Source organism: Rhopalosiphum maidis, chromosome 3 (genome assembly GCF_003676215.2).
Source record: "Rhopalosiphum maidis isolate BTI-1 chromosome 3, ASM367621v3, whole genome shotgun sequence".
NCBI lineage: Eukaryota > Metazoa > Arthropoda > Insecta > Hemiptera > Aphididae > Rhopalosiphum > Rhopalosiphum maidis.
This window is the reverse complement of record NC_040879.1, coordinates 5,230,503-5,247,763: the sequence shown is the minus strand read 5'-3', so window position 1 is coordinate 5,247,763 and position 17,261 is coordinate 5,230,503. Positions and strand designations below refer to the sequence as shown.

Sequence of the window (17,261 nt, the reverse complement as noted above, 5' to 3'; positions counted from 1 at the left end):
ATTTTCGTTATTTCTCTAAATAGTAATTAATAAATAATAATCAATGGATTCGTTGACTTCCTCTTCATCTTCTGATGATGAATTATTTATTATTAAAGCTATAGAATTGCTACCAAGACTGCGTTATTTTCGAGGCAGATCAAGTCCAATCACAGACTATGATGATATAGATTTTAAACAAAGATTTAGGTAATATCAAAATATTTTATATTTTTTATTAGATTAACATCTAAGACCTACCTATAATACAACTTTTCACATATATTCACCTACCTACCAATATATTAACATTAAAAAATATATTAACATCTAATGACAAACTGTATTTAAAATCAATAAATACATTCAAAATTATTGTAAATAATTATACAGTGTTATGGGTAGAGGACTGGGAGTTCTTTGCAATTTGTATTTGTGCGCCCCCAAAAATATTGGTCTAGTGGCGCTTATGCAGTTATAGGATACTTACTTATTATATTATATTCCTATGTTTTTTAGATTGTCTAAATGTATGTTCATGGATCTACTTGAAATGATAAGCGACAATGTTGTTCAAAATACTCAACGAAACGCGTCATTGTCATCAATATTGTAGCTCCTAATAGCCCTGAGATATTACGCTACTGGTGCTTTTCAGGTTTGTCATGATTTTGTATTTAATGTTTATTTACAATTTATTTGGCATAGTAATAAATATTATAATTTAGGCAGTTTTAGATGACCACATACATGTTTATAAGTCAACAGTTTGCCGTGTTATTAAAAGAGTTTCACATGCTATTGCATGTCTAAAATCTCAATATACACAGATGCCTAGATCACAAATTGAAATAAACTTAGTTTCAATTCGTTATTTCCCAAAAGTAATTGGTGCAATTGATTGCCAGCATATAAAAATTCAGTCACCTAATAGAAACATTGGAGAGAAATTCCGTAATAGAAAAGGTCACTTTTCAATTAACATTCAAGCAGTGTGTAATAGCCAAATTAAATTTCTAAATATTGTAGCTAGGTGAGTAGTAACCAAGTTGGTTAATTAAATGAGTTGGTGCTTCAAAATTTATTGAATATCATGAATACACATCATACCTTTTAACTTTATAGTATGTACTTTTTTATAGGTGGCCTGGTTGAATTCATGATTCCACAATATTTGATAACTCATTATTACGAGCACAGTTTGAAAACGATGAATTTGGAGATTCAATACTTGTAGGTGATGGGGGTTACGCTTGTAGGAATTATATGATGACACCACTTGGAAATCCTACAATTGAATCAGATATACGATATCAGGTTAGCAAAAAATAAATATAATTAATAATACAATTTGTAAAGGACCTGGTAGCTTATTATTTAAATAAAACATTTGCCAAATTTTGTTTTTAGAAAACTCAAATTAGTACTAGAAAAGTAATAGAAAGAACATTTGGTGTATGGAAGAGGCGGTTCCCAGTTATATCCCTAGGAGTATGAACTCAAATACAGACCACTCTTACCACAATCATTGCTACTGCAGTATTGCATAATTGTTAATTGCAGCAAATGAACCATTGGTTATAGACGATTCAATACTTACAATTGATATGCTTGAACCAGTTCCAGTATTGTCTGTTCGACAAGCTGGTAATGCAGTACTTTTTCAAGGACTAGGATTGAAAGAAACATCAGAACATTGGCAATTAATTAACATATATCTGGCCTATTAGATATAGTTTATAGATTAGATTTCTATAATCTATAATAATAATAATAATAATAATAATAATAGGTACTAATAAAAAATAAACATTACTTTTGTTTTAAAATCATAATTAAAATTAAAAAAAATAATTGTTTAATAATAATAGAAATAAAATAGAATATTGTAATAAGAAATAAACATGAAATATTTAAATATTACAAATTTTATGTTTTTGTAAATTTAATATTTCTTCTTGCAGAAACATTTGTTTTTTTGTTATTAGTTTTGTTTTAAGAATTTCTAAGGTTATTTCTGTTGCTTGTAAATCTAATTTGGCCTTTTTTATTTTTATTTCATCCAACTCAGATGAAATACGTCCCTTATCTTGCTTCTTTTTGATTTTATTTTGGGCTAACTCTTGTAAACTGTCGCACATTTTTTTTTGTAATGAACGGTTTTTAGTGATTATAGGAGAACTAAATGATTCATTGTTACTTGCATTTATAACAGCATCATTAGTCATTGATTGTGGTGAAATATTAGTTGGGTCATGAATATTAGTTGTTTCAAGAATGTCATTTGTTGTAGACCAGTCTAAAAAATTGTACAGATAATTTTAGTTTGAATAAAAAAAATATGGTTAAGTGTTATTTCTTACCCCAATTAGTTTTATTACGACCAGTATAATATCGTATACGATATGTCCAAAATAAAGGCTTGCTTAACCATGTAATTGAGAACGTAAATTAATTTGATTTGAAAGATAAATTAGTGGCTCAGACATATGATGGCACTGCTGTCATGAGTGGTCGTATTGGAGGGTTGTAAGCAAAGGTAAAGGAACACTATCCGAAAGCATTATTCATCCACTGTTTTAGCCATGCTAGTCAATCTTGTCCTTTCACAAGCAGCATCAAATATAAGCAATTGTAAAATTTTTTTTCAAATTTTAACAGGTATGGGATTTTTTTTCAGTAAATCTTCTAAGAGAACTCATGCCTTAACTTCTTTTATGCAAAAATAAAATGCCAAGAAATGCACCAATTAGATAGAATTTTTCTTCTCGTTTGATAAACACTGTTTATGAACATCACAATTGTTTTAAAGAGTTCTTTCTATACGTTTTAGACAATTCTGATGATTGGGACAACGAAATAATAGTTATATCTCAAGGTTTTATTAATTTTTTAATTAGCGAAAATACATATTTTTTAATTATAACATTTAGTAAAATATTCAGTTTAACATATATTTTATTTAATGTATTACAAACTAAACATTTGGATATTTTATACTGTGTAAAAAAAATAAAAGAAACTAAAGTTCAGCTTCAAAATTATAGGTAGAATTTATTATGGGATACACATACATCGTTATCAAATCGAGATAATTTTGAGCATCCTCGAAAAAGACGTTGCCAAGACCAGTGTTAGGAATAGATAACTAAAAAATTATCTAGATAAGATAAGATAATTTTATCAAAATATTATCTAGATAAAAATAAAGATAACTTGGTGGAATTTATCTAGATAAAGATAAATATAACAATACATTTATCTAGATAAAATATATAGATAATTATCATTTTTTTTTAAACTTATTTGTATTGATATTTAGTATTTATTTTTTTAGTTAGATTTTGTTATCACTATGATGACATAATATTTACGATAACAACGAATTAAGCCTTTTATTTAAATAATTTAATATTATAAGAATGAAGCTTCATAACATTTAAACCATTAACCAATACCACTACTCAAAATGATGTAGTTAGGTGATTCTTTGGTAATACAATACTTATACTCCTCCTTAGTTATACATAGGTATGCAAACAATAACGAATAAATAATAATTCATACATGTTAATACAAATTAATTAAGTAGAAAAATTATTAATTTATATAATGTCAAGGAAAAGTTGTTTCTAAATAAATCTTGTCAAATGCCTATGTATGTATTTATAGACTATAACCACTTGATAAATCATATTAAACAAATTACCTTACCAAGAATGAACTTCACCTTTAATATTTAAAACATATAAATAGTAAATAATACATTATAATCAGTGCTTGGTAACAAATAGTTGAATGCTAAAGTGTATTGTTTTATTATAAAATACAATATTTTTAATAGTTAATAAAACAAAAAAATATACATACAATTACAACTGTATAATATTAATAAAAAAAATATTTAAAAAAATAACAAATAATAATGTTTTTAATCCTTTTTTAAACGTAATCATTTTCATACAGATATGGTACAGTAAACCTTAACAATTATTAGAACTACATGACATTACAACTTGTTTGAATTATGATTCTGACATCGACAACACAAGAGCATCTCAAATGTTTTATCATTCAAACGATTTCTCCTCGGTGTCATGATCTGTGATCCACTACTAAATAAACGCTCTACTGGCGCAGAAGAGGGAAGTATTGTATTGTATTAAAAAAAATTTTTTTTACGATTGAATATGAATTAAGACTTGTAAAATCTTTATTTTTTGATTTTAAATATTCTAAAGCTTGAACATTAATACCATTACGATTACTTTGAATATCTGTTTCTACATCTAAACAATTCTCTGATAGGATTTGAAAAAATTCTTGGTCACTGCTATCACTATCTACATTTTCATTTGTATTCAAAGCAGCATCTTTATCAGTTCTAATTGAATTACACTCGTCAATAAATATTTGTTTGCAATAGGATTTGTATTTATCAGGTACCCAGGATAATTTAAACATTTTTACTAAGAATTTTAAAGTCCTGCATTATTTCATTAATTACTTTGGCAATATTTAAATAAGTATGATTTTCTTTTATACACCTGTAAGCTAATATATAAGAAGACCTACTGTAGTTAATTTCATCAATGAAATTACAAGTCATTCCCAAATAGCTCTTATTGTTGGAACTCCAAATATCAGTCGTCACACACACAAAACTTTGTTTTTCAATAAAGCCAATCAACATTTCTATATAAGCTTTATATTTATGGTTTAGTTCACTAACAAGAGCTTTTCTGTATGGAAGTACAATAGAATCTGATGTTAGGCCTCGAATCAACCGTTTGAATTATGGTTTTTCACACGTGGCTAATGGTTTCATTTTTTCCACAATGTAGTTAAAAACTAAATCCTTCACCTGTAATAAATTAATTATAATATAGGTAATTATAATTTGTAAAAACATAAAATATGTATAAAATAGGTAGTTGTAATTATATAATGGCTAATGTCTTTTTTTTTATTTATATTTAATGTTAAACGTTAAGTAGGTACTCAAAAATGAAAAGTTATTTTAAACAAGAAAGTTTTTTTTAATTTATTTATTGAATCATTTTTTTTTTTAAAGTAATTTCTGACTTAATAATGTCAATTTTATTCCAAGATATTATAAAGTTGTTAATTATTCAAATGTTTTGTTTTAGAACATACTTACATTTTGGAACTGTCACAAAATCATCCCATAATAATAAAATAAAAACTAACTAGTTCTTTTACATTATATAATATAGCCTTGTTTAAGTTACTTAAATCAGTTAGGTAGCTTGTTAGTTGTTTGTTTTTATTTTTATACTTATTTTTAATTATTTCATGATTGCAAGACTCCATGACTTATCAGTTATCAGTAAAACGTCAGCTTTAATAAGCTAAATGGTGATAAGTATGATATTAAGAGGTTCTATTTTGTTTTTAATAATAATATACCTAACTATTATGAAAAGTAAATTTAAATTGTATGTCATGTAATATGTAGGTACCTAACCTACCTATTTATGTAATACAATTATTTAAATACAAATTAAATCAAATTATTTTTATACAAAGTTGTTTTAATATCATATATTTAATTAACAGATTATAATAGGCACCTACCTACCTACTTTAATTAATCATGTCGTATGACTATATTTTTTTTATGTAGGTATATTAAGTTGCATTGTAAAAAGTAAAAACTATGATTTCAGTAAAACAAAATTGATTTATTAGGTAAAAAAAATATAGGATACATGACCATATCTAGGTATACCCACATTTTTTTTTGAGAATTAAGCCATAATAGCAAGTTGCTACTAGAAACAGTACCTATACGGTATTTTTTTAATTTAAAACATAAAACTGTGTATTTTTGAAATGCTGATTAGTATATAAATTTTACAAATATTGAATTATGATAGTATGATTAATCAACTGATTTAATAAAATATGAGGGGGACATGGGGTACTAATCTATACTACTATGAGGGGTACTAATATAAATTGCTTAAGTATTAATTTGCATCAACAAGATAAACTACCTACATAATATACTTGATAAACAAACTATGTGTTAAAAATTGAAGTGTCGTTTATCAATCTTTTTTTAAATAAAATAAAATTTTGAATAATTAAGCTTACCTTTAAGTGGCTTAAAAAATTACCACTTGATTTTGTGGACCCACAAACAACTTTAGGACAGTTTTGACAAACAGCTATCACTTTAAGATTTTCCACATTTTGAATCTTATAAAATTCGTCAAATAAATATTTATAATAAAGTGCAGGTACATTTCCAAGTGAAACATGAGTAGAAACTAGGGTTACCACATTGTGTCTTTAGGAAAAGAGTACGTAATATATAAAGCCATAAAGATAATATAAAAACTCTAATTTCATAGTTGATATTTATTTAATTAACAAGACATTTTATATACTAAATTATGTGTGAAATACTTAATAGTTAATACTGAAATACATAATATTATCATATACCTATGATATATTTGGTTAAAAATTAGTTTTTATTTATAATTTTAATTAGGTACACGCCACACGGGTATTTGATTAATATATATGTTTAAGAATTTAATATTTATTACTGCTTCGTATTTTTGATAGCAAACATGTCTTTAATACAATAATCATAAGACTGAGTACAGTCAAAATGCTTAAAATTGTATTGTGTCATCAACAAATTTTTTACAAAATCAGGTAGAAGTCTATTTCTGTCATCAGTCCATTGTGCTTTCATAAGACTAAATATTCTCTCGACATTGGCATTTTGAGCAGGTATGGCGAAGTAGAACGTGCATATTTTTAATAGTTCTGAAGATGTATCATAGCTTCTTTGTTCAAAATATTTCACCCACTTTTTATCTGATAATAATGATGAAAAGTCTTCATTTTTTTCCATTTGCGACAAAAACAAATTTAAGTTTTGAGATTGATCAAATAATAGACTAAGAGCTCACAACACGAATTCAACGTCATTTTCATTAAAAGTTTTGATATTCTTATTTATTTTACTAAGCATTTCTATATTTGAATCTTGAAGTCTGGTGGTGTTATGTTGGTGCGTGAGGGTGCAGTGCTTAATTACACCCCACTTAAATTGCACTCAAGTTACGTTATGACCATTAGGTTTGTGATTTAAACCAAATGATAATACATTTTATCAACATAAATTATTTGCATAGACAGACCAAAATAGTTGGTGCTTTCGTGAAACCAGACCAAGTTAAACTTAAAAAAAGTGCTCGTAACTTACGTCATTTTTATTAAGATCAAACCCGGAACTAAAATAAAGTAATCAACGTGTAGATCAAGAATATAAAACGACAGACTGAATATTTTGGTGTTTTATACTTACCAGAACGCATTAAAATATAATATAATCATAGGTACAATGTTGGTATTACTCTCAACTTCGTCAAACGAATAAACGATAACTATATTAGTATGTATTTGAAATTCGGGAATGACAATTAGTTTATCTCTGTAAATATTTGTAAACATGTAATTTCAAGGTATTAATAGTACCATATTAGTTCGATAATATTTATATAACCAAACGTTCCGTGCTTCTCAAAACAAATGGGTGCATTATTAGTTGTTCATTGACGACAATATTTCAGTTGTGCAGTACCTACTGTTGTGCAGCAGTGCAGCGTATAATATTTATCACTGTGTGCTGTGCGTTTAAACTAAATTTATAATGTCAATACAAAAAACGTGTTTAATTTGTTCAAATGGTGAAGAAGTGGAGAAAGTGGTTTTGTTTAACGATAATTCAAAAGAAAAATTTAATTCTTCATTGAAAATCCGACAAAAAAATAGTTTTAAATATTGTGACATTTTGGTACCGGAAGTTTTTAATTCGCATGATGGCTATCATATAAAATGTTACAGAAAATTTACTGCATTGCCCTCAATATTACAAAATCAACTACCTAATGCTTCAACATCATCGAGCCCTGTATGTGAAATAAATACTCGATCAAATCAATCAACAAAATTAATTGAAGGTAATGCGTCTATTTTTAAATCTGTATGTATATTTTGTGAAAAAACCCGTAAAAAACATAATGGAAAGGCTCAAAGCTTACATGTGTGTGAAACTAAAAATTTTGAATTAAGTATAAAACATTATATGAATGAAATGAACGATGTCAGTATGCAAACAAAACTTTCTATCATAGATTTTGTAGCCAAAGAAGTTAAATATCATAATATTTGTCGAGTAGCTTACCAAAATAAATACAATCAATTTCATGACTCTAAAAAAAAAAATGAAGACCATCTTAATTTCCAAAAATCCCCTTGGCATATAAACCATAATTTCCATAATATTGCGTATTTGTCTATTTGTGATGTAATTGAACAATCCATAATAAAATTTAAAAAAATTATTTTATTAAATGTTTTACATAACGAATATTTAAACTTATTATGTGAAATCAGTGATGGCTTGTTTGTAGACTCATCTTATACTTCACAACACCTCGAAGATAAATTAAAAAGAACATTTGAAAATAAAGTTAAGTTTGAAGTATTAAATAATAAAAAAATTATACTTCATATCGACGTTCCATTATCCAACGTGTCATTAAGTGATTTAAAAAATAATTCTGAATTATTGAATGTCGCTCAAATATTACGCCGGGAAATTTTAAACATTAAAAAGGAAAATCTGCCAGAAAATGTGAGCACTGAAGATTTAATTAAAGGAGAATGTTCGTTACCTGATAAATTAATTAATTTTATAACACATTTGGTGGGAGGCCCTGATATAAGACGTAGAAACAGTGATGAAACTCGCCGTAAAGTTGAATCACTGGCAAGTGACTTAGTATATGCTGTGACTAATGGACGAGTTAAACCGTCAAAGCAAATAACACTTGGAATAACCTTAAAAAGTTTAACAAGTAGTAGAAAAGTAATTGATATTCTTAATAGATACAATCAATGTACCAGTTATAATGTTATTGAGGAACTAGAAACCGAACTCACATACTCATCAATAAATCAGTTAGGACTATGCCCGCCAGGTGTATTACTTTCCCCAAAATTATCCACTGGTGTTGCATTTGATAACTTTGATAGGTTTCTTAAAACATCGAATGGGAAAGATACACTCCATGACACAGTAGGGATTCTTTATCAAAATGAGCCCGAAGAAAATTCTTATGAAACAATTTTTCAACAATTACCGTTGCCATCTATTCAAAATACATCCAATATAATAACTGATATAAATAGTATTAATATAGAAAAAAAAAATCAAAAAAAAAAGAAGAACGTTTGAGGCTATAACACCAGAAGTAACACCTTATAGGAAAAAACCAAAAATGATTGGGACATTGGTGAATAATGATAATGAATTACGTCAAATTGTACCAAATACGCTTAAAATATGTAAAGAACGAGATTTGTTGTGGGTTTTGTCACATGCATTAAAAATTAAAAATACTCCTATGTGGACTGGATATAATAGTTTAACAACGACTAACCATGGTAGTAAACAAAAAATATTCTATTTAACTCCAATTAATATGTCTCCTACAAATACTACAGTAATTTACGAAACAATGGTACAAGCGCAAAAGATTGCCAATGAATGCAATCAAAATTTTATGTCAGTTACATATGACTTAGCTATAGCCAAAGTCGCATTACAAATTCAAACGACAGAGCAACCAAAATTTGATAACCTATTTATTAATTTAGGAGCTTTCCATATTATGATGGCCTATTTTAAAACAATTGGAAAATTTATCGATGAGTGTGGTATAACATATATAATGGTTGAAAGTGAACTATTAGCAAGTGGGTCAGTCAACGGTTTTATAACAGGAAAACATTTTAATCGATGTAAACGACTTTATCCAGTTATTGCACTTGGTTTGCAAATATTGCATTTTGAATTATTTCTTGAAAAAGAATGTATTGACGTTTCCGAAGACATATTATTGGAACTAGAGGCATTGTTGACAAAAAGTACGAATTATAATTTAGATCTTACTGAAAATGAAAATTTAAAAAAACTTATTAATTTATACTCAAAATTCCAAGAGGATTCTCTGTCTGGATTACACTGTAAAACTGCTCAATATTATATGAATTTCATACAACTGGTTGACTTCTATTTGTTACTGTCTAAAAGTATACGAGTAGGAGATTTTAAATTATTCTGTTATATATTGCCGAAAATGACAAATTTATTTTTTATCTTTAACCAGCCCAATTATGCTCGATGGATGGTCAAATATCATGATAATATTTTAAAGCTAGATGAAACTCATCCCGATTTGAAAATTGATTTTGAAAGTGGTTCTTTTGGAATAAAACGAACTTCAAAAAGCTTTTCACGACAACCAATAGATCTCACATTAGAACAAACAATTAATGCAGACGCATCTAAGAGACTTACGGGAGTTATTCATTTTACCAATTCGATATCGGCCCGTCAGCGTTGGGCTAAAAGTCATAGTTTAAGATCAACAATTATTTCCCATGTATTGGAAAATATTGGCTTAAAAAGTAGACAAGATATATCCAATGAATTAGAAAAAAGTAAAATAGAAAAGGCATCTTCAGCTGTTCAAAAATTTGTTGTGATCATTAAAAACTATATTAACCCTTTTGATCAAACTATTGACCCGAATGTTTTGTTTAACATTTTAACTGGAAAAGGAGCTTCCACAGAAACTACTAACTTTTTACTCAATGTTCAAATTAAAGGTAATGAGTTGCGTGAAAAATTTATTTCAAATTGTGCAATTGATTCAAGTCAATTTGAAAAACCAATAGAAAAACAAAAAATACTAAATTTTTCACAAGAAAACATTAAAAAAAAAATTAGCACTACTGTTGGGAAAGTACAAGAAATAAGAATGCAAAGGAATTTGTTTGGAAGAATGCTTGGAATTTCACTAGAAAAACAAATAGACGTATTAGAAACTTTAAAATATTCATTGACACCTATTCCGACCTCTATGTGTCATTTAGATGAAACCATGTACAAAACTGATAAGTCAGCATTAATGAAAATTTTAGAGCAAAAAATTAGTCAACCAAATGTACCACCTGAATACCCAGATGTAGTCATAATAGACGGATTTTTTGTACTACATCTAATGAGAGAGTTTCCAAAAACTTTTGGTAGTATTTCTACGATGTTTTTAAAAAATATTACACGATATAAAGCCAATAGAATAGATATTGTTTTCGATCAATATTTTTCCCCTTCGATTAAAGATAGTGAACACAAAAAAAGATCACCATCTATTCAAAACAATTCCAAATATGTTATATCTGGACCCGATCAAACTAGACCTGCTGATTTTATAAAAGAGTTGAGAAATGGCCATTTTAAAGAAGCATTTGTCGATTTTTTAATTGAACATTGGATTCAATTACCTGTTTTCATTGGAAATAAAATAATAAATTTAAGCCATAAAAGCTGTAACTACACATTCATAGTACATAATGGTAATGTCTTAAGAAGCATAAATGAATTATTATCATGTAACCACGAAGAAGCAGACACGAAAATTATTTATCATTTATATCATATATCAAAAGAACCAGAAAAACAAGTAATAATAAGGTGTAATGATACGGATGTTTTAATAATTATCTTGGGTAACATGTATAAATTTATCAACTCTGTCAATGTTTGGCTTGAAGTGGGTCTCATTTCAACAAATAATTTGCGTTACATAGATGTTTCAAAATTGTTCTTAAGTCTTGGTATTGAACTTTCTGCATCACTATTAGCTTTTCATGCATTGACAGGCTGTGATTTTACTCCAGCATTTTATAGAAAAGGAAAGCAGAAACCATTCAAAATATTAGAAAAAAATTCAAGTTTTCAAAAGTTATTAAGTGATTTAGGAAAATCAGAAAAAATATCCTCAGAAACATTTTCTGAAGTAGAAAAATTTGTATGTCAAATATATGGAATAAAAAATGTAGTCACTGTTAATGAAGCAAGGTTTGAAATATTTTGTAACGCATATAAACCTAAAAAAGACAAAGAAACATTTAAAGCTAAATTAAAAAATTGTGATTCATCAAACATTCCACCATGCCACCAAGAATTACAACAACAAATTCTTCGAGTTAATTATATATGCAGTATATGGAGAAATGCTATTTCTAAAACTCCAACTACCTTCATCCCTGTGGATAATGGTTGGATTGAAGAAGACAATTCGTACATTCCACTGTAGTTCAAGGGACCGCAATACCCAGCATTTGTTGAAGATGTCGTTATAAGAAATAGTTTCGAAGAAGAAAACATTAGTGATAACGGTGAGTACAATACATTCAGATCCCCATAATAAAAAAAACTATAATTAATTTTACAAAATTCATAATTTTTTTTTCAGAAAATGAAGCAAGTGATACTAGTGGTGACGAATCTGATTAATAATTGGCAACAAAATCACTTCTAAAAACACAAGGATTAATGATGTAAATTAAAATAATTTTTAACACTTTCTTTTATATATTCGAATACAAAATATAATTTTTAGTTAATATGTATTAAAATATGTTATTTATATACCTACCTAATGTTTAAATAATGTTTTAATGCGTTCTGGTAAGTATAAAACACCAAAATATTCAGTCTGTCGTTTTATATTCTTGATCTACACGTTTATTACTTTATTTTAGTTCCGGGTTTGATTTTAATAAAAATGACGTAAGTTACGAGCACTTTTTTTTAAGTTTAACTTGGTCTGGTTTCACGAAAGCACCAACTATTTTGGTCTGTCTATGCAAATAATATATGTTGATAAAATGTATTATCATTTGGTTTAAATCACAAACCTAATGGTCATAACGTAACTTGAGTGCAATTTAAGTGGGGTGTAATTAAGCACTGCACCCTCACGCACCAACATAACACCACCAGACTTCAAGATTCAAATATAGAAATGCTTAGTGAAATAAATAAGAATATCAAAACTTTTAATGAAAATGACGTTGAATTCGTGTTGTGAGCTCTTCGTCAATAATAAAGAGTCGTTTAATATTAGATCATATTTGTTTAAAAATACAATGCTATTTTCTATATCAGTCCATAAAGGTTTGGTGTTTAAAGACATCCATTTTAAACAATTAAATTGATCAAAATTGACTGTCCATTTTTTCAAATAATACAAACCATGATCATAAACATTTAACATTTCTTTTTTTAAATTAAATACACCTGATTGATTATAATTATTTTTAAATATTTCTTTTACTTTTAAGGGTAAAAATTCTTGTTGTTTTCGTTCGTGTAAAGCATTTTCTACAGACAACAAAATTGACGAAATCTCCCAAATCGAATTATTCTCTTTTTCCATTATTTCAATTTTTGAATGAAATACATACATTAGTGAATGAATAAACCATAAATAACTTTCATTTAATGGATTTTCAAAAAATGATTTAATTGCAATCGGTATTTGATTTTGTGACAAAAAATATGACTGAAGTGTTGGATATATTTGTAACAATCTATTAATAGCCGGAAATAATGATAACCATCTTGTTTTTGAATGAAATAAAAGTTTTTTGTACTCAACATCGACAAAAATACAAAATTCTTTTAATGCTTCTGTACGTACTGTATAAATTGAAAAATAATTATATATTTTTAATATAATAGACTCTATATCTATCGGTAAGCCATCAATTGCATGCTGAACACAGTTATTTAGAATATGAGCAGGGCATCCGATTCCAATAATTGGTTTTTTAATATACTGTTGGAGACGATAAAAAACATTATTTGTTCCTCGTCTTTCTACACCACCGAAATTGGTGTTACAATTATCTCCAGAAAAGGCTATACACTTCGAAAGTAAATTCATGTTTTCTAAAGTCTCTATCAATAAATTACAGATTGTTTCACTAGTTTCATTTGGTAATGACTTAAGTTCAATTAAATTATGTTTAATCCCAAAATTTTTATCAAAATATTAAATTAAAATAGGAAAAATTTTCACAGCACCATGGTTAGACCCATCTGTACAAACTCCAATAAATGAAATATTGTTATCATTAATGATTTTTAAAACTTCTTTTAATGAATGTGGGGCTAAGACATTATTAACAATAGCTTCAGTTTTAGTTCTAGCAGAAGATATTTTAGATGCTACCTCTGAATTGCAAAACATAAGACGATATAATTTAGTGGAACAATCACAAGATTTATAGCTATGGTGATGTCTTACCGTATGAAAGGCAAGTGTGGCTTCAACTGCTAATATTTTTTCTTCGATTTTTGTATTCTGTGTTACAAAAAACGTATTCACAGATTTTGAACCGCTAGTTGATTGAATATTTTTTGAATGTTTAGACGAAGACAAATGTTGTATTAAATCAGCTTTGCCTTTATTGGCTAAGGAAACAATTATACAACAAATTTTACAAAAAGCCTCGTGTTCATTTTCTGTTTTTTTAAACATAGGGTATTATTTTATTAATTTTTCATTAAATTTACATTTTCGGCGAGACATTTTTGATGAACACAATTTAGCTTGATGCGTAAGCGTGAAGACGTGAAGTTAACGAACTAAAATGTATAGTACTAGACACTAGTACATAGTAGCAAATACTAACACGGACTAATTCCAATTTTCAAAAAACGATCATACAATATGTCACATGTATGATGTATATCGTATTACCGTAGACATTTCGGAGAAAAACGACGATAACATCGATAACGTCCGTGCCGATTAAATTTATATTTATGTTATTACTTTATTAGATTAGCTTACAAGTTTATTACGACTTGTGGCATTTCGGTATCTTCGGAATTAAATAGAAATAGAAAAAAGAGTACATTGTTGCCAATATAAAAAAAGTGAGAGTACAAAAATTTTAAGAGCTCATAAGAGTACATGTACTCTTAAAAGAGTACTAATGGTAACCCTAGTAGAAACGAGAGTTGTTGGGTCGTCCACATTTTGAGCTTCTACTGGTTCGAGGTCCAAACGAATTTTTTTATTTTATGTCGAAGTTATAAATCGATCCATGATTTAACTGCTCAATTAAAGTCACACTCACAAGTAATAAAATGTTTTTACGTTTTATACTTTTACTATAGAACTAGACAACGATCGTCTTATATGAGAAATCGTTAGTCGTTACTAATCATGTAGCAAATATGACTATTGACTATCAAATATAAACATAGACTGAATAGCAATTAGTAATTCACAATAACCACATTTCACGTGCATGTACTAAGTGGGTATCCTGTATGTATGGATAGACTCTTTAGTCTTTGTCATTATTCATTTTATCAAATATTATGGTATCTACGAATTTAATTTTGGTTTATTTCCCCATCCATTTTAAAAATAAACCAAATACCTAATTTATTTTAATTATGCCCTCAGGCTTGTAGAGAACAATGTCCTACATGCCCGCACGCAGGTTCCCATATTATACGATTATCGTAATATCGTCGTTGGCAATAATAATAAGAAATGTAGCTATTCTTCTAATTTTATAAATAACTAACTGCGCAAATGCGTAACCGCATCATGTTTTATTATATTATAAGATTTAATTTCTGATTTATATATTTTATATTATATTAGAATTGTAACATTGGTTTTGTAATTTTGCAGGGGCACCATACTAATTATCTAGATAAGCCCATTTTTTATCTAAGCTAAACATTAGATAAATCGTAACATAATTATCTAGATACTTTAAAAGATAATTTATTTAAAAAAATCTTATCTAAATAATTCCCAAGACCCAAAAATATTTTTGCTGAGAAAAAAGCTAGAAAAATTGCAATTGAAATGTTAGTTATGAGTAAAAGCAATATTATGTATTTAGCATTTCAGAAAAATTTGCTTTAACACCGAGATCATTAGCAATAACTTTATCAAATTAAATTGTCTTATCAATTCCTTCATTTCGCATTGTTTGTATTGATAAAATTAAACCTTTAACGATTTTAGTTGCATTATCAATCGTTAAACTTTTCTTCTGTAAAGCTAAATTAACGTGATTAATTGTTTTCAATATTTCATTCCATAAATCCAGTAAGCAAAAAAAATTAAAATCAAGATGTTTCAAAAGATTTGTTGCTCCAAGAATTACCTCTTTAGGTAACTTTGAGTTTTCTGATATTTTCTTAAGAACATTAAATACATTTTTTAAATTACGTTTAAGTGCTGATACAGAATCTTGTTTTGCGGAACACCACGTGGAACTAGTACATTTTAATGAACTTGTAATTTTCCTATGATCTTATTAACTAAACTTAATTTATTGCAATTTTTATTTTCTTATGGACTACCACTTTGCAAGCAATTACAATCAGAAAAAATTGACTTAGTAGAAGCAGTTAACCTTGCTGAGGCTATAATTTCAACACTTAAGAATATTATGATTAATGTTGAACAAGAATTTAATCATATATTCAATATAACTGAGGTTTCAATTCAATTAATATATTTATCAAACTATTATTTCTAAACAAGATATAATTTAATTTAGGAAATGTCTAAAGTTATTAATTTAAAACTGTCAGTAAAAAGAATAACAAAAAGACAAACCAATCGTGCAAATTCTCTTACAGACTCTGTTAATAATAAAGTTTCAGAAATAAATGTTGAACATTATTATCGAATTACAATATTTATTCCATATGTATATAGATTTCTTTATTGCTCAGTTGGAAGAAAGGTACACAGCACAAAAAAATATTTTTAAAGGTTATTCTTTTAACTAATATTTAATACTTATTATAATTGTTTACTAATTTATAAATTTATATAGGTTTTGAGATTATTTTTTCAAAAAATCATTTCTTAAATGAAAGTGATATTGAATCATTTAAAAATCTAACACAGTTTTATTCACCAAATATAAATAAAGACAACAGTCTGCTGAACTAAAAATCTGACGAACAAAGTTAAGTTATTGTAAAATAATGAAGTAATTAAAACTGGCCTGGATGCTCTTAAAATTTGCAGTTCCGCTATTTTTAAAAATTTTATGTGTACTGCCTATTTCAACATCCATCCCAGAAAGAATGTTTTTAACGTTAAAGAAGGTTAAGACATACACTAGAAACTCAATGCTTGAAGTATAATACTCTTAAACTTAAACTTAGTTCAATGTCCAACTAACATTCAAAAAATACTAACATCTTATTTTAGGATCGTTTGAATGGATTATCGTTGTTGGCAGTACATAAAGATATCAATGTTACACCAGATGAAGTCTTCGATGAAATGTCCAAAAGGCCAAGAAAACTTGAAATAGTAGTTTAG

At 27.3% G+C, this 17,261-nt stretch overlaps 2 protein-coding genes and 1 pseudogene across 2 annotated transcripts; 2 read left to right on the top strand and 1 right to left on the bottom strand.

The window, feature by feature from the left end:
- Positions 1-376: 376 nt before the first annotated feature.
- Positions 377-1,563, top strand: LOC113560103 (annotated as a pseudogene).
- Positions 1,564-12,409: 10,846 nt separating this feature from the next.
- Positions 12,410-14,477, bottom strand: LOC113560102. The gene is made up of 5 exons (XM_026965877.1): positions 14,462-14,477; positions 14,193-14,359; positions 13,965-14,117; positions 13,218-13,889; positions 12,410-12,415 (listed from the first exon to the last, which is right to left on the bottom strand). The coding sequence occupies exons 1-5, from the start codon at positions 14,475-14,477 to the stop codon at positions 12,410-12,412; spliced, it is 1,014 nt and encodes a 337-aa protein (XP_026821678.1).
- Positions 14,478-16,942: 2,465 nt separating this feature from the next.
- On the top strand, positions 16,943-17,261 carry LOC113560101. The gene is made up of 2 exons (XM_026965876.1): positions 16,943-17,074; positions 17,148-17,261. Exons 1-2 carry the CDS (start codon positions 16,943-16,945, stop codon positions 17,259-17,261), a joined length of 246 nt encoding a protein of 81 aa, XP_026821677.1.